Source organism: Tinamus guttatus, unplaced genomic scaffold (genome assembly GCF_059628265.1).
Source record: "Tinamus guttatus ecotype Peru unplaced genomic scaffold, ASM5962826v1 Tinamus_guttatus_pri_ptg000213l, whole genome shotgun sequence".
Lineage (NCBI taxonomy): Eukaryota > Metazoa > Chordata > Aves > Tinamiformes > Tinamidae > Tinamus > Tinamus guttatus.
In genome coordinates, this window is record NW_028288747.1 from 6,509,241 (window position 1) to 6,535,726 (window position 26,486).

General features: G+C 34.6%; 1 protein-coding gene across 4 annotated transcripts in view; it reads right to left on the reverse strand.

Moving 5' to 3' along the window:
* Positions 1-1,885: 1,885 nt before the first annotated feature.
* The window catches only part of MICU3 (mitochondrial calcium uptake 3), a 42,772-nt gene continuing 18,171 nt past the window's right edge, over positions 1,886-26,486 (reverse strand). The window contains exons 7-14 of one of the 4 annotated variants that reach the window (XM_088524667.1): positions 25,625-25,696; positions 24,393-24,431; positions 21,350-21,445; positions 16,233-16,333; positions 15,112-15,283; positions 11,158-11,266; positions 10,325-10,482; positions 1,886-2,008 (exon numbers count right to left, since the gene is read on the reverse strand). In XM_088524667.1, coding sequence (XP_088380793.1) covers positions 1,898-2,008; positions 10,325-10,482; positions 11,158-11,266; positions 15,112-15,283; positions 16,233-16,333; positions 21,350-21,445; positions 24,393-24,431; positions 25,625-25,696 — 858 coding nt within the window. In that variant the 3' untranslated portion in view covers positions 1,886-1,897. Of the gene's footprint in view, positions 2,009-7,350; positions 7,454-10,324; positions 10,483-11,157; positions 11,267-15,111; positions 15,284-16,232; positions 16,334-21,349; positions 21,446-24,392; positions 24,432-25,624; positions 25,697-26,486 lie in introns of those variants that run through there. The other 3 variants (XM_088524668.1, XM_088524669.1, XM_088524670.1) reach the window with 3 other exon arrangements.

The following is a 26,486-nucleotide window of genomic DNA, read 5'->3' on the forward strand; positions in this document are numbered from 1 at the left end:
GCAGCAAAACAAAGTTTGTCTAACCCTGACAAGGAGCAGGGGGACCATTCTGGGGTCCAGGAGACCAAGTGATTCCCTAACGGATCACAGAGATCGCAGCTTACCCACATACTGCTGTGTCAGTTCAAGAACCTTTATCCCAGATTTCTAGTTTGCCCCGTTGTCAGTAGTTCGAGGAGGCCAAGCTGGAAACTGGATAAGTATTTTTCATGAAATATTAATTTAAGCCTTCAAAAAGCTTTCTAAATTGGCTTTTTTTTTCAGATTAAAGCCACAACTAAAAAGATACTCTAAATGACATTTTTTTCCTCTAAAAATTCACAGTGTAAATTTTTTTCAAGAACAGCATTCTTATCTATTTTTTAAACAGATAAATCTTATTATAAATTAAGCATTTCTAAACCTAAGATTACTTACACAGGTGCTATGCATCTTTTTTCTATTAATATATAATGAAAAATGGCGTTTGAGCAATATACGCATTAACTATAGTTTTCAAAAGTTCTTACGTTTATCTGTGAAAATAAAACATTAAAAACCCTTATTTTGAATTTAAATATCAAAATCTGTATTTGAACTGTATGACTATACTAAATATTTCTTTTCTGAAGAAAACTGACATTAATTTTAGCCTGTAGTCAGCTGTGCATCTTTCTGTGCATAGATTGTTTCTGACTAGATGAAAGATGGTTAAGTGTCCAGTGAACCTTTTCCAAACTATGTACTCACATTTGTTTGGGTTTAATTCATATTATATGATCCATCCTGAAAGGGAGTAAAAAAACTTCTGCTGCTCAATGGCAAAGAAAAAAAGTAGAAAATATGAAAAAAAAACAATGTACCAGAGTGCCTTTAGGGTTGTTTCAGCAACATCGAAACCAGGCCACGAAAGGCCGTGGTGGCCACTGATTGCCTGCAGTGTCCATTGCCTTAGTAAGATTAACATTTGATTCATAATATTCAAATAATATTATTTAGTGCGCATTGCTCTCATGAACATGCATTCATATTTTGCTTTGCTTTTTCTTTGACACAAGCACAAGGATATTACTTGTCTATTTTCCAGAAGCTGCATTCCAGAGTAGCAAGTTAGCAAGGTGCCATATCTTACCTCATATAAATAAGTGCCCTATTCACAAGAAACACATGAAGTCGTACCCTACTGGAAATGTATCACTGGATTTATACATATGGAAATAAAGTTTATGATAAATATCTCATGGTGTTATGTTACCTAGCACAATTTAGAATATTTTGACACTTCCTTTTCAACATATTGCTCATAAAACATCTTAAAATCAATACTTTTAAAAGATAAGTTAACAAACATAACACTAAGACTTATGGAATTTGACCATTTTAGTCCATACAGTACCTTTCCTAGGTAAATACCCAGCATTCACATTATAATTGTAATAGAAGTTTACCCTTTTTAAAAATAACAGCTTTGTTAGCTTCTAAAAGCTTATTTTATACATTCAACCTGTATATAATTGTTATGCTACATAATTTACTCTCATTCCCAATCTAGCATGAACTGTTAATAGTGCTCTTTAGAAAGCAGGTTCAGTCTCTACAGGCATTTCCTCTTCATTGCCAAAAGATGTGCCTACCCAGGTGCAACACTTCATTTTGTTTTCTTTAAAATGCTAAACTGTTTAAAACATGTTCTCAACAAAAACTTCTGCCAATCGGATGATAGTTACTTCATTGCTTAAATAAAATACATGCTGAGAAGTGGTTGTAAAAGTTTGTGATCACTGTATTAAGCGGAAGAAAAAAAATCCTGTGTTATCTACTGCAGCTGGAAGATTCAGAATGCACTTGGCGTAGCTTGTTCTTCACTCAGTGTATAGACAGAAAAGTAGTAGAACTAGTGCCCACGGTCGCTTTGTCTTTATCTCAGCATATCACGTCTCCGAAACTGCTTCCATAGATCTCTGAGATGTTCGCCCGTTACCGTCATCACACAGGAATAATAATCGTTCCAACCATATTTTGGGGTCTCCTGTGGAAAGTGAGCAAATATACCATTGAAAAAAAGATTTGCACTAAACTCCTTAATGGTACATTAAATTTTACTCTAATTCATATAAACTGGTTAGACGGTTTAATATTAAATTATGAAAAATCAAATACTTCCATGCTCAGCATTACTTCTGTAAGATCAGGATTATAAATTTGTATGCAGGTAAGTTTTCTGTTCACACTTCACAGCAGAGTTTTAATTCTAGATATTGCCCATTTACATTAACAGCTCCAAGGAGGTATATCCACTTTATTCAGATATGTACTGCTCTCTGTAACTTTTTGTTTCTTGCCTTTTAATGTTCACATTGTATTAAAAAAATCACCTCTAACACAATAAAAAGCATAAGAAATTCTTGATATACAGTGAAACTGAGGCGGTTAGACTAGATGATCTCTAAAGGTCCCTTCCAACCTTAACGATTCTATGATTCTATGATTATCGGCATTACTAAAGCCAAATACAATATACGCAGATGATAAAAAAGCTTTTTTATGCTAGGTTACCTCAATGCTAAATTGCATTTTAGTTCAGTGAAGCTCACAAGTTCCACTAAATAGGGAGGAATTCAGTGAAGAGCTGGCCTAGGAGAGTCACTGTCTGTGGACTCACTACATTTTCTTATTTCCTCAAACTCTTCCTAACTTCACAAGCATATTTCGATGGTAAATGCGTTAAAGATGGAGATGGACTAAATGTTACAGCAGCTGGTGAAAGGGGCTAAGGGCAGAACAGGAAATGCAATTACTGTAGATATATCAGAAGGGATAAAAGTAGTTTAAAATGGTAATCCAACTTAGAAGTAAAATCCAGTATCTCAAAGCAAATTGTACAATGTTCAGAAGACTTCTCATTTTTGATTAAACTGAGTAAAGAATAAAAATAGAGACATGTCAGACAAAAGGGTATTTGAGGTTCAATAGATTTCCCTATAGCTTGTATTAAATTCAACCATTAGGGTGAAGTCCATATTCCATTTATTCTTATCCATTTTATATAATTAAAAAGCACATTGTATTATGCAGAAGTTGTAAATATTCAGAAAACTATCTATTCCACAGTACTATATAATGCAGCTTTTAATTAAATACTGAAAACAACACTTATTATTTAGTTGAGATTTATGGACAACCTCACTAAACAGCATTACTTGCAAAATGCATTGCATTATTTGGCAAAAACATATTCAGCTGCTTAAACAGTACTTTGAAATATGCATTTGTTTTTTATTTTATGAAATAGATTCATATAATGTTCATAGAAATCAGAGTATTAAAGAAATGCCAGAATACATAATGCATTCATCTGTTTATTTTTTAATGCATGTATTATTGTTATATGTACTCAGTGTACCAAATTTAATAGAACATTTTGTCCTCATATACTCTGATGTTTTCACATTTTTCTAGAAGATTTTCCTCCCACTTTCAGTGCCTTTTTCAGCTGCTAGTCAGCCTCAGGATCAGAAGACTGAGTCTTGTGATTTCCAGTCGCTTTTGTTAAGACGAGTAAGGTCAGGTTATCACAGGCCACTCGCTCTATCTGCCTCAGAGAAGGGGTTTGCAGCAGTTTTCAACTACCTGTTTTTTTAAATCTCTCTTATGATGGATATATTCAACTGTTGTATATTAGGAAGTTCAGAAATTAAAAGTCTTCAAAATATTAGCTACATGACAACTTTCAATCTCATGTGACTGAATAAAGTATTTATAGTAGATAGCAATTTGCTGTTGAAACATGATTTGAAATGAAGTTCTGTGTTCATGCTTATCTTGGGTCTTTCAAGTCTTTCTCGAAATGAAATTTCCTCCCTTAATCATTCACCAAACATTGTTTTAAGCTATTAACTATTATTCAGAGAATGTAGAAGACAGTTCCTTTAATGGAAAAATATTTTTTTTTCAATAAATCAGTGGGATATACACCTTAATAACTAGATTTACAACTCTGACTTTCAATATTTTGTAAGTCAATGAAACAAAAATCACAGCCTTAATATATATTACAGTTATAATATATTACAGTTACTGAGCATACTAATAATTTATTGAATAGGGCTTTTAAATAGATGAAAATATCTCTTTCATAAGAGATTAAGATATTAATATAAGAGATTAATATTAAGAGATTAAGATATTAACCTCTTTCATAAGAGTTTACTAGACACATTACATCAAAGATGATGATCTTTACATTTCTATTAAGTGCTATCATTTTGCATCTACTTTTGCGATGTATTTGTGATGTTTTTTTAAAATTTTATATACCGTTATGTGTTTCTTTTTAAATCAGACTGAAATTTAACTAATAAATGGAAATAAATGCTCAATTTCAAATCTCTAATCATTCACCCTTTATGCTCTTTTCAATTTAAAAACTAAACTACAAAATAATTATTTTTAGAATGACGTAAATTCATCTTCATTCCGCACTACATGGCAAACAGAGATTCTGTTCTCCTCCACGGTAACTAACTCCGGATCACTTCAGATATGTTTTGGCTAAAGTTTTAATTAAATGACATTTATAACAATTTTTAAGAAATATTTACAGGAGATTTAAATAGGAACTGTACATTAAAAAAGAAGCAGCTCAGAATAGCTAACAGCAGGATATTCCAGTGTAACTCACTACAAGAAACATGCAGCAACTGCTCAAGTGAAGAGCAGTAGCTGCCTAAGGTGCTCGAGAAAGGAGGGTATTTTATACACCTCAGGTTTACACTGTGTTCCTCAGAGCACAGGGAACAGTATCTGATAGTGCTCAGGTACCAGAGCAGTTTTCCCAGAGCATCCCGGAGCTCCGTATGGGGAAAGGCACAAGTTAAATTAACCAGCATCAAACTGTACCCCGGTGCGGTTGTTTGTAACCAGGTTAGTGCCCTGAGAACTCAGCTGCCTTCTCGGTACTGTCCCACAGTTATGTAGTGAAGACTGTTACTCACATCCAAAGAATTTTCTTGAGAATGACTTTATGTAAAACTAATAAAATCTCCCTTTATAAATCTCCACTGTATATTGGCTTTTTTCAGGTTACTCTATATCAACAGACAAATGAATTAACTTTTGGCCTGAATTCAAATATCCGTCAAGATGTCTAGACCATTAAACTTGATTATTTACCACAGTCTCTTTTCTTGTTACCAAGATAATTTTAATAGGCTTGATGATTAGATATTGGATTCTTCTGTGTCACTGTACTTTGTTCCCCTTGGTCACATTCTGTCTGTTGAAAATATTAGGAAAGCATCATGACTGTACAACATTTACCAGATTCTTATGAGAGCTGCTCCCTGTCTTGAGGGATTTACAGTTTATATAATACTTGACATGAAACAGCAATTAGGCTGTGGCCAAATTGGGGGGCACGAAGAAGAGAAACTCCTGAAGGAACGTTTTTAAAAAGATACTGGGAGAGAAGCAAGGAAGATTCAAAAGCCTGAGTCTCAAAGAGGTGAAGTTACATGAAACTAATCTTAAACAACGAATTTCCTCTTATGAAACAGGCATGTTGGATTACTAAAATGTTATATGATTATTTCATTAGTTACTTACATTTCATGTTAGTTGGGAGAATAAACTGCATACTAAGAAGTTTTATTTCTGTTCCTCACATATTAACACAATGCTTCACCATTTGGGTTTATACTTATAAAGTATAACTTAAAAAATTGGATTAATGTTTAGCTAATAGTTGACCAAAATACTAAAGAAAAAGTCCTATATGCTGTGTTTTGTATGTAACACACGAGAATGTACACAGATCAAACAGAACTTCTCTCTCCATGAAGAAAAATATTTGATGCTCCAGCTGCATAATCCTGGACATTCCCCTGGCATTTCTTTATAACTGCATTTTGGAGAACCAGCCTGGTCAAGACATGACATTTCATTGGGAGAAAAAAAAAAAAAAAAAGACATGAGTAGTCACCAGAGCCCATGGACTGGGATAAAGAACGTGCTCTGCCAAGGCAGTGAGCGAGTAGTTGAGGTAATTCCTTCTCTCTTCCCTCTCTTCTGCAGGGACCTACGAAAGAAAACCACCAGCAGTGCTGGTGACCTGGTGGGCTACCAGTCTGCGCAGTGGTGGGCTCTGAGGAAATGGACCCTAACGGCCCAGATGCTTCCACTGTGCTGGAAGCAGACATCACCTCGGACAGCAGGACCCCCAGGATTCTGCTCTGGGTTCCTGGTTTCCTGCCGTGCTGCTTCAGAGCTAGCGAGGCACCGCGGGCAGAGCCCCAGGACGCTCACTGGCCTGCAAATGGGCAGAGGGGAGTCTACAAGGAATGGGAGGATTCAGAAAGTCAGACACAGTCTTAGGATGTACAGAGGCATCCCAAGACAGTTATTAGACACAAAACCTGAGCTTAGTATTGCACACAGCCCCAGAACTTGAAACAGGGAGGAAACTGTATCCAAACCCTGACTGCTCAGCAGTACGCGAGACTAATGCAGCGGGTCTCCCCACAGCAGCCCAGAATTGCTGCAGGGCCGGTTTGTGTGACAGGCAGCTTGTTTCTCCCCACTACAAGGGCCTACATTAGCTGTTAACAATCTTCGGAGTAACTGCTGCAAAGCCTATCATAATGATCAGGAAAAAAGTGCCAGCACTAAAGCAAATTGCTTTAATTAATTTTAATTTAAAATGGCAGAGAAGTAAACTCTCGCTTTATGTAAGAAAGGTTTCAAGTTCTGAATGTTTACTGAAATGTTTCTGCTACGGTCAAAGCATGGCAAGAGTTTCCTGATAGACTACAGAACATTCACACTACAGTTTTCACAGTACAATTTAACTATAAAAATGAATATTCGTGTGGTGGCTACACAGGAATGGCCATGGTGGCCACAGTACCTACCACTGAGAAATGCGGGTGTAGCGTTAATGGTCCCAAGAACACATTATGGTTTGTAAAAGTGTAACTGTTTAGATCATAGCAGAATCAAGTTACTAACTGGCTCTTAGAGAGAAAATTCTGCCGTTGTGATCTTGATTGCTAAATATTTATTTGTCACAGGAAACAGAGATATTACTGAAAAGTGGTCACAGAACAGACGGACAGAAAACAGCAACAGAAACTATGAAATAATACTTCACCTTGTTCCAAACAGCACAAAATAGCAACTGGCTTACAAAACAGCGACAGCATGAGTTAGTTGGTGCCAACTCCACAGTAAAATTCTACCTCTTCAGTCAAAAATGCAACACGACATTTTCAGCTGCTGCCTTGGTTGCAATCAGATAATCTCCTCCTAAGTTTTGCAATGGGAAACAAAGCAGCGACGGTTGAACGTTCAGCCATTCCTGCAAACATGCCAGCACACCCAGACGGAGCAGCTAACACATACCGTGACTTTATCTGCTATAGAGCTCCTTCCTCACGCAGGATTTGAAAGTAGTGTATCTCTGAATAGGTTTGTAGCCCTGTGGAGCAGAAGACGGAGAAGTGCGCAGATGCGGACAACATGTGAAGGCAGCCAGAGGTGAGCAAAAGACAACAGTATCATGAAAATACAAAAAATGGCTTTAAGTGGCAAATAGCTAGTAGATACAGCACAGTATGTACTAGCTAAAATGTTTATCATTTAGTCATTAAGTTGCAAATATTTCAGTTTAAAAATGGAATTTATAAAGGGGATCTACTTGCATATTTCATTGTAATTAAAAATTGAAAATAACTAATTCAAACAGCAGGCAAAAAACTTTTCATGTCTGTGTGTTTTAATAAGCCTATGGCAACGCGCTGACTGACCACTTGATGGCAGCTCAATATACCAGTTCATTTCAAAATAGCTAAAAAAAGAAAGTTGTTTTCAGATCATACTACTGTAATTCCAGAAAGACTGGTATATCTTTTCATGAACTAAAACATTTAATTTTTTTCAAAAGCAAACCTGGAATACATGTTAAAATTAATATTTATTAAATTTGAATGTGATGTAGGACCTGATCTTTGTCAACTTTATATAGACATTTATAAGCTAAGTTTTGAAATAGGACAAAGCTAGCATGTATTGACCTTTCAGAACTGTATAACTCTGCTTTAGTTGAACTATATGACTGTGTAAATAGTTTAAAATATGTGATCCTAATAGTGAGGTATATAATAACCCCAAGATTCTTCTTGGCAAACATTTCTCTAAAGCAACCGTCATAAAAATTGAATTATTAAAGTGTTAATTGTAAACTCACAAATCAAATTATAGGTCTTTTTTAAATTATTCGGTTTCGATGTTTTTAGATTGATAATCAAGAACGACATTGAATCTGGCAGATATTAACTATAAGATATTTTGCCATTTATCCTTCATGAACAGGTTAAACTGGCAAAACCTGGCAAAAACTTACATGCGGACTGCCTGAGCAGAAGCTATAATCTTTTATTGGTAATAACAGAACTGACAAAATCTTAATATGGATGCAATATGTATTTATTACCAAAGAAAAGGTTAGTAGTATTAGCAAAGAAAAAGTTAATTTTAATTAGTATTAGACAACATTTGAGCCCACCACGGTGTAGCAGCAAAAGAATGGATATTGCTCTGGCCACACTAAATCCTGTGTAACTTTTAAAGTTCACTTGTATTAGGGACAATTTGTTCTGTCAATTAAGATCAAATCTTTTGCAGTTGCCATAATTAATAACACTTTCTGCTAGTTAGTTCTGTACAGTAAATTCTTACACATTATATGTTTTGTCCAAAAATTCAAGGACCACCACTACCCACTCCTGAAGAAACCATTTATTTTGTGTCACTTACAAAAACTTAGTGGACGTGATAATTAATAAGTAAATTTGATATTGCAATTATCTTACAATACTATTTGTTAGTGTATGTGCATGTATGTATAGAAAACAAAACAATAAATTTTAATGAATAACATAACAAGTCTGGATATAGGGATGTTTGAAAAAAAGGTGGAAAAAGAAGTATTTTTGGTCACTGTGTTACAGGAATTACAATTACCTTGTATAGTCAGTTAAGACTAACGCACTCATTAGGATATTTTAATGTAGCCTAGGCAAAAAAAAAAAAGATACATACACAAGGCTAAATAGTGCTCCGTTATACAGATCCTTAAGGATTATATGTGGTTTCTGTCATGCATTTTGTGAAATAGAAACATATAATGCATATTTACAAGAGATGCTTAGTAAGCAGACTGTGTTCCGGTTAAATTAACATACACTGCACGCTTACAATTAGTAACAGTTAAAACATACAGCTGAACATCTTGAAATGGTTATGAAACAATCATCATTTCCACAGCATAGTAACAGGATTTGAGCACCAACAAGGAAATAAGTCTGTCACAAATACAGTGGTTGTTGTCCATATTCTTTACACTAGATCAAAATGTTACAAAAATAACAAATAACCTAATAAGGTCAACGCCACTTAACAGAAAGTCTTAAAATTATTTTAGTAAATTATATTTAGAAAGCTAATTAAAATCAGTAGAATTATATTACAGAAAGGTGAATTTAGGAACTTTTATACAGTTCTTATGAAATGATTAAAGTTCAAAATTTCTGTTTAAGGCATTAGGTTGTTAATCGAAGAACATTTTACATTTAGTTAAAAATGTCACCGCTTTTCATACGAAGAGAAAATGTGACTTTAATTGATCATACTCTAAAAATACTATTTTAAAACTACTTCTTTAAAACAACTTCTAAAATCAGTGTTAACACTCCATATTGTGAATCAATAACTAGCTTTAAAAAAAGTTATCCAGTTAACACCAGCCAGTAACGAAGTAATCTACTTTCCACAGTTAAAAAATAAAAATTTACTACTCTAATGTTTTTCTATGCTACAAAGAACCTGAAGAGGGCACCAAGGTCTACACCTTCACCTAAAAGGCAAGGTTTGCACCACAATTTACATGCTTTTCCCTATGCAAACTTCTGCAAGAAATGGCTAAACAAAATAGGAAGAGAGGGTGACGTAGGGAGGGAGGAAGAGACTGAGAGCCTCTTCGCTGAAAATATCCCAGATATAACAGTTATCCTTGTTAAAACTCTTAATACCAACTTATCAATCGCACCATGTAGAAGAAATGGCAGTAGGCAGAATACTTCTGATACCCAGTTTCATTTATGCACTTATAAAAAGGTACATTGTGCCTTATGTGTAATATCTCCCAATACAAAAATTTCTAGAAATTTAGAAGGGATTAATCTTTTAGATTGCTTCAGAATTTCTAAAAGAATTACTTGTTTAAACTCATGTTATTAGTTATTTTAAAAGAAAAATCAATTAAGATAACAATGAAAATCAGCATCCTTACCCTGAACCCTCGATTAAGTCTATCTTTCATGATGCCGATAAACTCTTTATAACTCAACTGGTCATCTCTGTCGACATCAAAAATCTTGAACACTGTATTCACCAAGTGTGGTGAAAGCTTCAGCCCAGTGGCTACATACACAGCACGCTTGAATTCATCTGCATAAAAAAAAATCAGAAGAAAAACAAAACACACACATGAATTTAAACTCAAACACTCAAACTTAAGCACTTGAAAAATAAGAAAGTGTGAAAATTAGGGTTGAATTTTGGAGATCCAATCCAAGTAGCTCTTAACTGTTATGTTACGTTTAATTGATATCAATTATTTGGTATAAAAGACATCAAAGAACCAAAGAAACAGAGCGCAGAGAAAACGTGCTCCCAAGGCAAGGCCACATGAAGAGCCTGCTGTGTCAGAGATGCTCTTTTGAAGGGAGCACACAACCCTGCCCCTTTCACATGGTCCTTCGTCCTGCACTCTGCAAGCATCTACAACTGGTGCATTAGGGATTTCAGGAAGCAGGTGCCTGCCTAGGCCTTTAGCAGTCACTGACTTGTTAAAAACATTTCTAATCCCTTTCAGAACCTTCTGATAATGTTTCCCTCTACAGCTTTGTAGTAACAATTTTCAGAAATTCATTACTCACTGTGTAAAAAAGTGCTTATCCACCACTAACACAACCTTATAGAGCTTTATTGTATCCCTTATGATATGACTGAGCATGCTGCTCTCAAAGATGAACACTCCTTGCCATTTTAAACTTACAAATCAATTTGCTTTGTATCTTTTTTAAAAATTGAATAATTATCTGCCTTTTTATAAATCCTTACCTTGACCTATGGAACGACTTGCAAAATTATACATTTGCATTGCAATTGTAAAGTCTTCTAGGTTGTTCAAAAATTGGAAGAATGACCTGAACTCATCAAATGTGATACCCTAATGAATAAAAGAATGATATGCAAATTAGTACCATTAGAATTAAAAACAGCAGTGACAAGTGAAAAAACAATTTTTGCAGTTGCATGTCAACTTCATTTAAGAATTCTGCATTGTGTTGATTGCAGAAAACAAACTACTATTTTACATATATGAGAGTTATGTATCTACATACATAAGTATGTTCAATGAATGAATATGCATGTTGGGGTCTAACTTAAACCGTACTTTAAGGTGAGGTTTAAACATATCCACACTTATAATTACTTAAGTCTTCAACTGATACTGCAGGCACTGTATTATATTGCAAGGCTTTTCTCACTATGTGAAATCTTAGCTTAGTGAAACCCTAGTCCCCAGCTAACACTCTTAGGCAAAGCAGCAATATCTAATAGAGATAATAACTAATAGTCATAGATGCCTTGAGCTGATAGCTTTAAGTTGACCAAGATTCATTCTTTTAAAAAATCCTTAATTTGAACCAGTGTGTCTGTAAAGATTTTGAATATCAAATATGGTAAGAGTTAGTGCAAAAGTCCTGACTCTTTCCATGCAATTACAGGCAGTCATTAGTCTAGGTGGAAAGCTGTTCTTGCACTGGAAAGACTAAGAGCCACTAGTCTACAAAAAAGCCTTTTTGCAGCTTCTGGACTTCTAGTAGCTAAGAAAACTTATCCCACATCATACTGGAGATAAAGTAGAGAGAAACAAGTGAAAGAGCACTACTTTCTAGTGATAAAAGCTCAGGCTAAATAGTATAGTCTCCACAATATTTTAGCAATGAGAAAAAAATATTCTCCAAATAAAATTGTTCTACAATTTCCACTGAAATCATCTGCAATCCTAGATGTTTAAGTCCCTTCAAGAGGAAAGACAAAAGATCACAAAAGAGGCATCAAGGAAAGTCCTTTCCTAGGACCACTTTTTGTTCAAATGGAAACTGTAATAACATTCATTATTTTGCATAATTTTAAATTATGAAATTATTTACATGGTTTCCCAGGTTCCTACCGGAAATTATTTATTTTCTATGTAAAAGGAAACTGAACTTTAATCCTTTGCACAGATTATATTTTACCACAGCAAAGAAAACTGTTATATTAATGCACCAATGCTGTCAAAAAAGCATAAACTTTCTTTAGGGGCGGATAATCACAGTAATTCAAGATGCGTGAATCACTGCTTGGCATCTAGTTAGCCAAAGGAGGAGAACATCCTGTGAGCAGGCAGCCTGCCAGCCGAACCTTTCAACATGACTGTGCTCTGCCAAACGATTGTCACGTTGCTTCACAGGCTCCTGCACACGGTGCCACAGAAAGAGTAACACTGCCAACTGGGAAAGTATTGCTTTACAGGCTAGTGCCATTTTTCTCTAAATAGAATCCTCTGCTTAATATTAGTGTTACAGCATACTACCGTAATAAAATATAGAGTCTGTTTTATAGTTTTGGAATTATATTGCTAATTTGGAATGCAAAAAATAAATAAATAATGTGTGAAAATATCAACAATGCCTCCATAACAATAGGGGGCAAAATCCCCTTCCCCAAAGGCTCCTGCCAGCAAGACAGGTATGCTGCAGGAATTGATTTTTTCCACGAAAGTGACTGTGCATTTGCCAAAGCAGTGGTATGGGGTCAGAGAAAACAACGATGCCCTGTTTCCTCTGACCCAGAGGCATGTGTCAACGGGGAGGCGACAGGACGTCCCCAGGGCGCAGCACCAGCACATGGGCACCCGGCGCCGCAGTCCGCGCAGGCGCTTCCTTGGCTGATGGTGACACCAGGTGAAAAACACGAAACCACTGTGTGGAAGGCTCTCAGAACAGCAGTACTGAAACCCCGAAGAATATTGTCCGTGTTAAATATATATATACATATAATAAAATCATCTGCATTTGTATTCACTTAATCAACTTCACCCTTGCTCCTCAAACATTTATTTCTCTCTCCCGATGATTGAATCACTTCTTATTATGTTAAGTGATATGTATATTATTGTTTTTTTACACAAACCTCCAAATTGTGTGTTTTCTTTTTTTCCAAACATTCCATATACATGTTAATCCTGAGTTCACCTTAAACAAAAAGCAGCTGGCAACCTAAAAAGATAGCTTTATACAATTTCTGTAGCAGTGCTGTGGCTTTTAAACGTTAAAAGCTGCACAGATCTCTAATGTAATAGTTTGGTCTAATGTAATAGCTGGGTGTCTCAAGGGCTAGACCATAAGCTCAGAAGGTCAATGAGCAGAACTGTGATTCCAACCATCCTGCTTCATTTTACACCTAATCTGGTATGAAGGAGGCAGCACTGCTTTCCTTCCCACTCCTCAGCTATTTTTGTGCCTTGCTGCTTGCATTGGAACTAGCTACTCTACAAGCACAAGATTAATCAGATATTCCAATGGAAAACTTAATTTTTGAAGTGAACTTCTACCAGCTCAGCTAACTAATCTTTCTTAGTTGTAAAGTCGGCTACACGCACACGTATGTGTAAATGCAAAGGAAGTGGCAGAAATATGAGGCTGAGGAAAAGAGGAAAGAAGACAGGATCGTTCCCTTTAGTCAGTCAACATCTAGTCAGTTGAGAGATAATGCTGGGAGGTAGCAAGACCCCGTAAAACAAGTTTGGTTTCTGGACATGGCTGTAGCAGCTGAAGATCCCAAAGTATTGTGTTTTAGAGTTATAATTCTTTCTCAGGAAGACCTTTTCCTGGGAGAGAACAGGCTACTTAGTCATCCCATCAAAACGGTTTGTCCCTTTCTGCCCCCTGTATTAACACAGACGCTTTGGCTGGCTGATCTGTGTCCTGCTGCTCCCTGCAATGCCAGCGAAGGAGAGAAAATGCAGAAGGGGGTGAGCAGAAGTCATGACAAGTTAGTCCACAGTAACTTTATGTGATACAGTTCTCCATCAGTCACATTTGTACATTATAATTCTAGCTTTATAACAATTCACGTTGGATTTCATTATCAATTTCTGTTTTACAGGATTTCATTGTTTTCAGTGACAATGCAATTTCCCAAGTTAGTCTGCAACTATCCGAACATATTTATTACTTTGCTTCAAAAGCTCTACTGTCAATGCTACTAAAATATATGGCCATTTAAAGAGTCACATTTCTAGGACAGACTAGCCTGATCCTACTATAAACACAAACAGAGGAAATGTATCCAAAACACCCCCTGCTTGAAGGGCTGCTCGTAACATTATCCTACTGATTACCAGTGAAGCATTCAGTTGCCATCACATTTTTCACAGGTACACTTCTGACAAGACATTTGTTGCTAAACAAATGAGGGATGAGCCACCCCATGATCTTTACTGTTGCTGCTATCTTTCTTATCTCTGAATTCAAGGCCAGAAACTCTAACCCATCAATGATTGTGCACAAGTGACCCATTATTGAAACTAAAATAGAACTAGATGAAGGCTGTCAATGTTTATTCTGAAGAGGTGTTTAGCCAGGTAGCAATGAAAAAGAGAAAATACAGAAAAAGCATTTTTAACATATCATTGTTGGAAAAAAACTGTTAAGCCTAATTTCTAGAAAAAAATCTCTTCCAAATCTTATATTTTTTGTTGCTTGAACTGAGTTTTAATGTAACACGGAGCTTTATCTAAACTGCAAAAATACTCCTAAATCCTAAGGAACATAATGTGTTGTTATTCACTCTTCTACCTTCTATTCATTAAGATATATGAAAAATAAGATGTAAACTTATGATCAGCATAAAATTCTTGTGTCACTGAAATCAGGGACAGAAGCCACATGCACTCCACCAAGGCTATGATTTCACCTTGAAGACACCTCCTGCTGCCCATGACTGTACTAGTTAAACTACCTTTTCTTCAGGAATCCTGCAGCGCATGTTTTCCAGGTAACTTGATGTATTTTCCACGTTTGTGTATCTCAGAAGAATATGGGCAAAGTCTTCCTCACTGATGGTGTTCATCCCATTAGAGTAGGAAAGAAATTCGATCTCCAGGACTTCAGTTTGTAGGTTGTCCATGAATCTAAGCATAAACACAAAAACAAATAAAAACCGACGATTTTCATTTCTACTATTCCTGTCATTAAAACATGTGGAATATAAAACCAAATAACATTTTACCAATTAGTTCCCTGCTTTTAGCATTGACTGTAAATACGGTAAATCCTCTTTTGATGCTGACATTCCATCTAATTGATTTAACAAAGGCTTTTAACAAGGTTTAAAATGTAATTTATTTCTAGTTTGTATTTGTCTAATTTTCTTCTTTAGTGGATCACTGATCTTTACATGCTAAGACTGAAAATTCCCATTACTGGGAAGTGAATTCCCCAAATTTATTCCCCATGTAGTTACGTATAGATTGTGGTAAAGCCTTACCTTCTTTTCTTTTTTTTTCTGGTTTTGGTTTTTTTTTTTTTTAATTCTTACGACATTCTTACGAACCCATTGCAATTTAACGACATATTCTGTAAAACCTGGGCAACAAAACTGTGCACAGTACAAAACAGCTAGCTGCATCAGCAGGGAAATATAAGTTCCCTGATTCTCTGTGCTCTCCTAATTATACATCTAAGAATTAAAGTAACTTTATAGCCACAGTATTGCCCTCAAAGTGTCTGTTCAAATCTGTATCTACCCTGACTTGTAACCAACTCTTATTACAGGTTGGCAAGACCCCAGTCTGCAGAAATTGCCTGCGACACTCCTTCCTGGCACCTCATTTGTCTTGCAAGAACTATGCGCAACTCAAACCAAGGGTGTTTCTTGCTGGGTGTCCTGGCCTTCCAGTGGCCCATAACAGATGCCTAGGTAAAACTGTAAAAACAAACTAAAAATATACAGAAGTGTATTTTACATAGTACATACATTAAATATGTGCATATATACATACTGTGCCCAGTAATACATGTACTAATTATAAAAAGTATGAAAATACTTCTTTACATGGAATTTATAAAATTGAGACTCACCTATAAAAATCTTCAAAGTTCAGTTCAGCTTTTCCCTTCTTGCCAAAAAAGTGTACAAGCAGTGTAGTATCTGATAGTGAACTGGTAATATCATCAGCACGCTTAAATATTAGTGGGGAAAAAAAGGAAGATTGGTTATAGCAGTATAATCCATAAATGCTTATCAGGACAATAGACTCTTGTAGTAAAAGAGTTCACACATTTTATGCTTACAGTATTAAAAAAAGATTTTAGTATTACAGGCTGTTAGATGAATTTAGTTATATAAATTTCCACACAAAATAGCATTAGGTAGTTTGCTGCATTTCGTATAAAGCCCTTAGAGCAACAATCCAACACAGAGTAGAAATAGTGATGAAAGGAAAAAAAAAAAAAAAAGCATGATAAAAGAAACCAAAAGTTGTAGGAAAGAAGGAAAAAACACCTGGTTCAGGCAAACCATACAAATCACATTTGTACACAGTCTCCTTTCCTTTCTACTGTGCATCTGCATAGAGATTAAAAGATGTTATTTCATATATTCTTGCTTGATATTTCAGAATGATTAAGTATGGGACTATGTTCCAAAAGACACTCACATCAATCAGATGTGCTTTATTTAGTTCTCTTCTGTAAATAGCAGAAGACTTCACTTTAAATGTTATTGCCAAAATCTATTTGAAACAACAGGATTGTAAAAAAATTCCCCTTAAATAATCTTATTTTGATTAACTAATGTAAGAATGTTCTTTATTTGTTGTATATGGGGTCCCTGCACCAAATACGTATCTTTGAACAAGCAATAGCACTTTTCAATTATGAATTTGTAAATCATGGAATTAGAATCGTAAAAACAACTAATTTTGATGATTCATACGTTAAATAATAAAATGTGTAAATAAACACAATTGAACTATAAACAACATATACTGATGGCACAACATGGCTTTTTTTAACTACATACTCAAATTTAACTGTGGATATATGTACATTGACTTCTTTTAAAAAGAATTTTTTAGTATACTGAAGAGCTAGGAAAATCATTCAGCAAGAGAAGGCTTTAACAGCCCACAGTATTATACTATGGCAATGTCCTTCTGACATTAAGGTGCATCTGCCAACATTTGAAATTCAAGATGGAATATACTCAGGCTCCTTGCTGCATGCACCTGCCTAGGGAGAACCTTCTGCCCAAGGTAACTTAGAATTACAAAGAGGAAAACACTGCTTGAATAGGACTGGCGTCTAAGTGGATTTCTCTGAAAGACAATATTTTTTGAATTTAACATCTTTGTCATTCTTCAGAAGTATTTTAGAGTTGGTTTACTAAAATATCTACAGCAATGGAAAGATTTGGAACTGATGAGTAGCTCATCAGGCAAACAGTCTGTACTGATGCTGAGAATGTGATCCTAAAATGATACACATTAAAAAGATAAACTACATATCCTGGTATTATGACTACTAATATATAAAAGTCTTCATCAATATGCAGTATTTTCTTCATCACATATTGTGTAGTGAATGTCTTCATTAACAGTCTGCAGCTAAAACAGCTGGATTTTTTTTTTTAGCGTAGCTAATTTTCAGAGCTAGGAAGTCTCTGCTGTTGCTCACAACCCCACTGAAGTTGGGGCATAGTAAGGCTGTACAGAGCACTAATTCAAAAAAAAATACCATTTCACATCTACACTCTGTGATCAAAACTACATTACGTTCAAGTGTACATATTAGCTTGCAAAAATTTAAAATGTTCTATGGAGTAAAAACACGTATGTATCAACAGCTAAGGGAATAAAGAAGGAAAACCATGAGGCAGTAACAACAAATCTTTTCCTTTCATCATTCAAGAACTGAAGAAATAGCAGAGACTCTTCTGCAGTTTAGTACAATCAGTTTAGGATTTTCAAGATTATATTTCATGTAGTCTAGCTTCCTCTTTATTCTCATATTTTTCTCTAGGGAGAAGTAAGATGACATAGTATATATATATACACACATAGAGATATTTGATGTCCTTCAATTAAGGCAACTCAGCTCTTGAAGTGAGCTAATTAATTCAGAAAAGTAATCACTATTTTCTTTTAATATTGTTATCCTCCACTACAGGACATAAAACACTGAAATGCAGATACCCTGACTTCCTCTGTCTTTTAAACAATTAAATCCCTAAGTACATTCAAGCAATTTCCCTCAAGTACACTGAAAAGATATCAAATGTTAAATTACAGGCTTTCATCTTATAAAAACATTTCACAACCTTAGACTTAGGTTACAGTCACTTATATCTAAAAAACTATTAAAAAATACAATCTATAAATCTTTTCACAATTTCCATTTGGTCAGCTTTACTAAATAATATTAAAATAAATAAATAAATAAAAAATAATAAAAAACACCCCAGAAACTCAAGCCAATATGCTTCTCCGTGGAATTGCAGGCAACTAAGAACTATTCCTGTGTTCCTTCTGCATTAATACAATTATGCAACTCAGGTAAGGGCAAAAACAAAGGCTTTTATTCCTTTAAAATTACTCCTTTGTCTTCAAAATTAAATAAATTTTGTATTTTATATAAGTGAAAATCAGTTTCTATATTTATTTCCATATAATTAAACGTGGAGCCCTATTTTATTCTAATATATTTTAAAATCTTTTATATAAAAGAATAAAAACATCTCTTTACTTTTACACTCTTTGTTAAATAAATATAGGTAAAAAGACGCACAGAACAGACAACTGCTTTGACCACATCATCAGCTTGAGGCACAGTGGCAAAATCCTTTCTTGTCTGTATCTAAATTTCTCTATCCCAGAGAGCAGTAAATGGATGTGCATCAGAGAGTTCCACTACTCCAGATCAGAGACGTTCATTTAAAAATAACTTAAATACACAAGTGATAGTCTGCTTGTATTAATACATTCTGAGCGTGAAAGCAAGTATTATTTCCAATTAACATGAGCTCAGTCCTTGATTTTCAAGTGTTCTAACAACCATACTAATTTCCCATTTCACTTAGTCATTTCACAGCAGATCCACAAAGTGAACTCAGCAGCAAACAGGACGTTCTAGCATGTAGGAATAGCTCCTGAAGTAGCAATGGCAGAAATAATGCTGTACAACTTCCTCCAAAAGATTCACCACGTGTGGTGAATAAATTTTCTTTTTTCCCCAAAGAGGTCTTGTAAGTTGAGTCACACAAGAACAAGCCTTATTTACTCTCCTTTTCAGTTTACACAAGACCTTTTCAAAAGGCTGTAAGACAACATAGACTCCCATATTACTTAGCTTTATGCCACTTTTTTTTAGCACAGATGGCTATAATATCATTCAGATGTGAAAGCACCTGGGTGAGATAAGAATGTGGATGAGAGCCAGCTGGCTCAAACTTATGCCAAGAAAGATAAAGATGGTCATGGTGAGAAGTGGTAAATTCTCTGTGTAGAAAATGAAGGATATGTGATTTGCCTTCATAAAATGATTAACAAGTGAGCAGAGAGGTTTTAAAAACATTTTATAGACAAATTTAAATCAATGTTTGACACTGCTGCTCGTAAGTTTTAACTACATTGTAGGTTACTGTAGCTTACAGTGTAAGGCATCTCTAATAATATACAATTTTTTCTTCCTCTTAAATCAAAAGTGTTAAGAGATTTCCAAACTTAAGTCCATCTGAACATAGGCTGAATTCCTCCAGTTAACAACTAATAACAACTAAGACACTTCATTCAGAAAACCCAGTGCCTAAAAGCTCCTTAAGGAGTCAATGAATAGAGACTGAAGAGTCTTTCTGTATGGCCCTTAGCTGACCAGGGAAAGCCTAGAATACCAGTGCTCCTATATAAAAGTCTGTGGGATAAATCCCGACCTTAAGGACTAATAACTAGATTGACAGTTCAGGAGCTCATCAATTTAAAAACAAGGAAAAGAAAGACCAGGAGTACTGCAGGTGTACTGTTTGTTTGTTTTCAGGATCACTGTGAACACATTATTGCTACAAATTACTGCTATAAATATCAGCCTAAAATTCAATTCCATAACATCAAGGATAGTTTTGTTCAGAAGCAGATGAACTCAAACTGAGAGGAATAGAGAAGGCCTATCTGAAACCTGGGAAAACTGAGGGCTCTTATAGTCATGAGCAAGCTGATTAACACCAGAGAAGGGGAAAAGGACAGACTGGTATAAAGGGACTATAAGTAAATTTAAGTTGAAAATGAGGAAAAGTCCAAAGTCCTCTATTATACAACAGCTTCCAAATAGGAACAGCAGGGACAAAACACTCATTTTAATATGCAGCATACATTGCTTATGAAGAAAGAAGAAAGACCCTCCTGGGTCTGTATGTTCCTTTCTCATTATGATCCTGGTTATGAAGCTTGAGAGTCAGCAGAGAGTTACTGTGCGTCCTTTAGTTGCACAACCAGCAAAGCAATCAGCCTCACCATATGGGGCCTAAAATGCCTAGATCTTCTGGTGTGCTGACTCTCGTAAATAATCAGTACAAATCAGTATCTGTTATTCATTTATTTGAAAGCACAGCATTAAACTACTATGGAATTTAAAGAACTAATTTGATGACACTGTAATATTGCTAGTCCCCCATGATGATTATGCAACATTCAAAGAGACTGACTAATATAATTGTTTTATTTACCTTAAAACACTCCTGGTTTGATCCAACAAATTCAAATTAATCTTACATTGCTTTTATGAAGATGATCTTTGATAATGTACATAAAAAGCACTTTTTTAAAGCCCACAAAGTAGCCTAAAGATTAGAAGCTTTTAAGCTACAACTCTGTTAAAGTCATCACATCTCTGGATGTCAAAAGGTTTCCTAAATTATTACCATAACTTAAATATTACTGCTATTGCTTTTGGAAAATTCTTTTTGCAGTAGAGACTTAAGAGGCCTTGATTCTCCTGCTCTTTCAAAAGGCAGCTTTGCTTTTATCTGGAAAGGACAATCTTAACATCAGCAATGCATGGAAACAAATACATTTCATCTGAGACTTTCAGGTTTTAAGAAAAACTATCTAAAATGAGGAAAAGAAACAAAACACATAAAATACCACATTAAACAGAAGAGAAATGAGTGGTTTGTGCATGGACCAGAGACAGAGGTTGCCTTATACCTCTGCAAGGTCCGAAAAGAGTGCTTGGCTTGTGCTACGTCTCAAAGTATCCCAGTAGCTTCTGGGGACAAGGTCCTCTCCTTCTGTTTTAAGTACCTGCAGAAGTTGCAAGAAGCACAGTCGTGTGAAAAATTAAAGAACAGTAAAGGAACAGTCTACAGACTTTTCTTCCTAACCTATCTTCAAAAGCATGGCTTGTTTCCTTTGCTTTTACTTTGAGAAATCTCTACGTAAAGTTACAAAGGTAAAGTAATACTGGGCTACTCCAGCTATTTGCTTATTACTTATAAAGTGGCTGTGCCAGAAGCATCACCAGATTCTACTTGCTCAAATAAAATAATTTACAGACTGTATTTTAGAAGTACATTTGACAACATGCATATAAATTCTAATTCTTGCTGTTGTTTTTCAGTAATTTTGTTCTCTAAGAAAAATACTATTTCATATTCTTATGGCATAAAATTTGCTATCTCCTTTATCAAAATTTTATTCTAGCAGATAATCAGGATGACAGTCTTGCAACACTAGGAAAAAGACAAACTCAAGCATACTAAGTTCAGTTTATAACTGATATGTACTTATCAACAAAACATTATGCATGTCTGATGATCAAAGTTAACAGAAAATAAGTATTTATCTATAGTACAAATATGCTTACCTTTTTGATCACCTTTTTGATCTTACATGTCTCTATCATTTTTAGAAGCCCAAAAAATGGCCCTTTTTTATAATAAGCCTTTTTTGTATATTGCAGCTACTCTTGGAAAAGCTTCATGATATATGTCATTTTTCCCCCCAAAGAATTTAGCGGAGATGATCTTGAACACAGCTCAAGGCTACCTGAACTGGGCTAGGGTTATTAAGTCTTATTTTTTCCCCTTTCTCTCCACAGGTTAAATCTGAAATAGGGGCTCCCCACTTTTGTCCATCTGGGGACACGAGACAAAGTCACAGAATGATTTTAACCTACCTACAAATGAAAAAAACCCCCCCTTTTTTTTTCTGCTATAAAATGTGTCCCATCATGGAGTTTGTAGACTCTGATGGGACTGCTCTATAATGTATAAAGCCACAGTTACTGTGAAGAACATTACATAGAATGAAGATTTATTTTTCCTATGCCGTCTACATAATGTGAACCATGGAAATTTAAATGCATGATATTCTTTAAATAGTTGAAATGATATAAATATACCATATGTGTGTGTGCATATAAATTTCCACATAAATTAAAAAAAATGTTATTTTTTGTTTTTCCTTAATGCTCTTTGGCACAATATCTCCTTAGTGAATATGATTTTACTATGCTCCTCTTACTAAATAAGTACACCCAGAAGTAATACAGTTGCATGACTGAGGGTACTATTTAAGGGCTCTTACCAATCTAATGGGGCTCAATACTCAAAAGACTGTCTTATGATTATTTGTCTCTGATGTATTTTACATATAAAAACACTCATAAATGAATGAATATTTAATTTATATTTTATATAAATGATGTTCTTAATATCCCAGAAGTAACAAGATTTTGGCACTAGGTGCATATGTAATTTTATACAGAAGAAAAGTTAAAAATCTATTAAGCCATTCAATATGAAGTGTGCCTGGTTGCTGAAAATGACAATATATTTGCTGGAATGAAATATGCTAAATAATCTGATTTTTTTTGTCAACTTTACTACTGTTTCCAAAAGATCAATTATGTAGTTTTGTCTTCTATACAATACAACTTGGATCTCACTGCAACTTATGATCAAGGAAATCTGATAAACTACTAGAAATCATACATTTTGAAATCATACAGTTTGAAATATACTTTTTTTTCCATTTTTAAAACATTATGGTTTTATCTTTCTTTTGTTGTGGAGTAACTTGTCTTATACAATGGTCACAACATTGTTGTATTCGGTAGTACATTCAGCTAAATTCAATGGAATTGGTTTAATTCAGTGCTTACAGGATTAGGTTCCTGGTGCCTCAGTTTCTCTCTGACACTTATTTACCCCATTGGTATTTACTGAACCATGCGTACGTATCGCTTCACTCTTTTATACATATAAATCACGCAATTCTATAATATATGTAAGTATTCACTGAATTTCTTCTCTTACTAAATTTACTTTAGCCAATGCAGTTAGTACCTCTGAGCATGTGCAATTTATTTTCCTGCATGCATCTCATCATAATCATCATGTTTCAGTTGGCATTCAGCTAGTAAAAGCACTCACGCATTTCATGCAGAACTGGTCTTAATACACATCTGCAGTATGCACCAGAACATGATTTAAGAGAATTAATCTATGCAAATGAAAATTCAGAAATATTCAATTCATTTAAAACTGCACTTATCATATGGCTTACAGAACTTGACACTTGTCAAAATAGAGAGATTTTTTTAAAAAGACTATGATAAGTAAAAGCGCCCAACATGGTACTGGCACTCCTGTACTCTTCTATACTTTGCAACATTTAAGTCATTTATGAATCTGCATCTCTTCATTCAACAGATTTCCTTTCTGAATATTGCCTGAATTCTGTGTGCTAACTTCAAGGAAATATAGCTGTGAATTCCTATAGACGAATAACTAAGTTACAAAAAAACCAGACTTTAAAATGTCTGTAAGTCAAGCACTGAAAAAGAAGGAAACTGGAAGAGAGCTTCCCCCCCGCCCCGGGTACAAAGAGGTAAAACATTAATTTAACTATTATTCCTTGAATGGACTAATGAATGCTGCTGGATGACTTAATTTACATAAGTTCATCAAAAACAGGTCTATAATTTCTCACTATGTATTTTATCTTTCTCCTATCGAATATTTTTCCTTCATTTTAATTGATCATAGAGCAACCTTTCCTCCTGTTAGGCTTGCCTGTTTCTAAATGCCTTAGCAAACATACGCAACCTTTTGTGGAAAGAGAGATCCATCACATTTTGATTGGCAAGCAGAAGTAATTTACTGCATAAACATCAAATTTTGTGATAGCTTGTTATTTCACCTCACTGGTGTAGACTGCAGAAATTGAAAACATTTAGGGTACATACACTGTTAGTAGAAGTATGATATCCATAAAGTTGAAGGCGCTGACATACAGCAAAAATGGGCCAAGCCAAGTATCACATGTCAGAATGAAGCCAAAAGAAGGGGAAAAAATAAAGACAACAGAATAGGTTAAGACAGGCATATTGTCATTTTATATATCATTAGATACTTTATTTTCATTTCATTCAAAAAGGCAGTGGAGAGCAAATTGTTTACTTTACTTTCAATCTCATTCTTTAAATTTTCAGAAAAAAAAGTATAGAATTGAGATAACTGTCAAGAGGAATATTCCATTTTATAATCTTTCTTTACCTTTCTCAAAAGCTCTCCTTTTGGATGTAAGTTTCTTTTGCTCAGAATAAACAGTCTGCGAGAAATTCAACAGTATTAACTGAACAGTTAGCAAACAATGTTATTTATGTAAAAATAATATAATAATAATAGAATTTGTAAAATAGAGAAAGATATGTCTTTCTACCTGGGAGGAAAAGATTTCATATTTTTTGGTCAGGAATGTTTTAAGAAGTGTTAACTCTTGAACTTCGAACTTCACCTTTTTTTCAGGACAAAGATCTGAAATCTTCAATCTCTGGTTCTCAAAGAATAATGGATACCATAGGAAAGCTTTGTAATATGTCCAAATGTTTCTTATTATGAGGAATTTCTGCCATAAATATGCACATTGCAAATGAACATACCTTTTTCTGCTGTGGGATTGATAAAGGCTTGCCACTGATTTTTATTTGTTCATCACTAAAAAAAGCTATTGCTGCCATCTCTTCTTATCCAGACAAACCACAGATTTCTATATTTCCTACTTACCTTTCTCGTATACATAAAATATTTGAAAATTAACATTGAATGAGTATTCAATGTTGCATTAAAAATGTTCACATAATACAAATAAGTCAAAATATTTTGCATTGGTCATGAATAGTATATAATAGTAAAAAAAAAAATCAATTTAAATATAAAACCTAATTTTGCTTATCGCATTTTAGCTGCTATTTTAAAACCACTGTGTTAAGCATCAGAATTAGTACGTCTATATAAATAGTTTTAGTAAGTAAAGAAATAAAGAAATACAGTTTGATCTTACCATTAAGATCTCTCACTGTTACAGAAAATGACACTGGGTCATAACTATTCAGTTTTTCACTTAAAATACATATTATTTTAAAGAAAAGAGTTATATATATAAAACCCAACTACCAACTGCAACTAATATACTTACAAGCATTGCACGTTTTTCTTCATCTCCTTTTCTTTCTCTCTTCTCATTTTTTTTCCTGAAGATCTCTTGTAGCTACAAAACAAATCGTTTTCTTCTTATCTAACATTCAGGCTATTTCACATGTATAATAACCATTATACTGCAATAATCAATAATAACTACAATAAACACTGCAAATAGTGGTAAAATGCAGTTCTTTACTAAAATATCAGGTAAAGATCAGTGTTCCAGTCATTTTATTTTTGTTCGTATCCTTGACTTCATGTTATTTTGTTACCTAACCATCAGAGAAAAAGGAAATATTTGTTTTTTCCACAAAATAAAGCCAATAAGTATATTTGGGAGCACTATTTCTCTGACCTAGAACATGGTATTTTCAGAACCAAACATCAAACTGATGAGAGATCAATGGTGCTCCCATAATTACGCAAATGTGGCAGTTGTTCAAAGGCTGGATTTTAGCCTGATACTGCAATGAAATGCACACAGAGCTGTACAGGGATCCGAACGCGAGATGTACGTGATAAACTCTGTAAGCGTGTTCTAAATTTCAGAGTAACATATTTCGGAGAAGGCAACCGATTAAGCCACAGGGATCAGAAAACTATCCTGCAGGGTATGGCAGAAATGAAGTAAATAAATGCAGTAGAGATCAAATAGCAAATGCATTTAGAAACCACATTTTTAAGAATTTCCAAATCTGACTATAGTGTCCTAGAATTTCCTGTAAGGCAAACATAGAACAGGATTCTCTGTCATCACAGTATCTCTTCTTGAGTGAAGGAAAAATCTACAGATATTCATACGTTTTCTTTTTTTTTTTTATTTTATTTTAGCCAAACTAGAGGCGCAAATTAGTGTA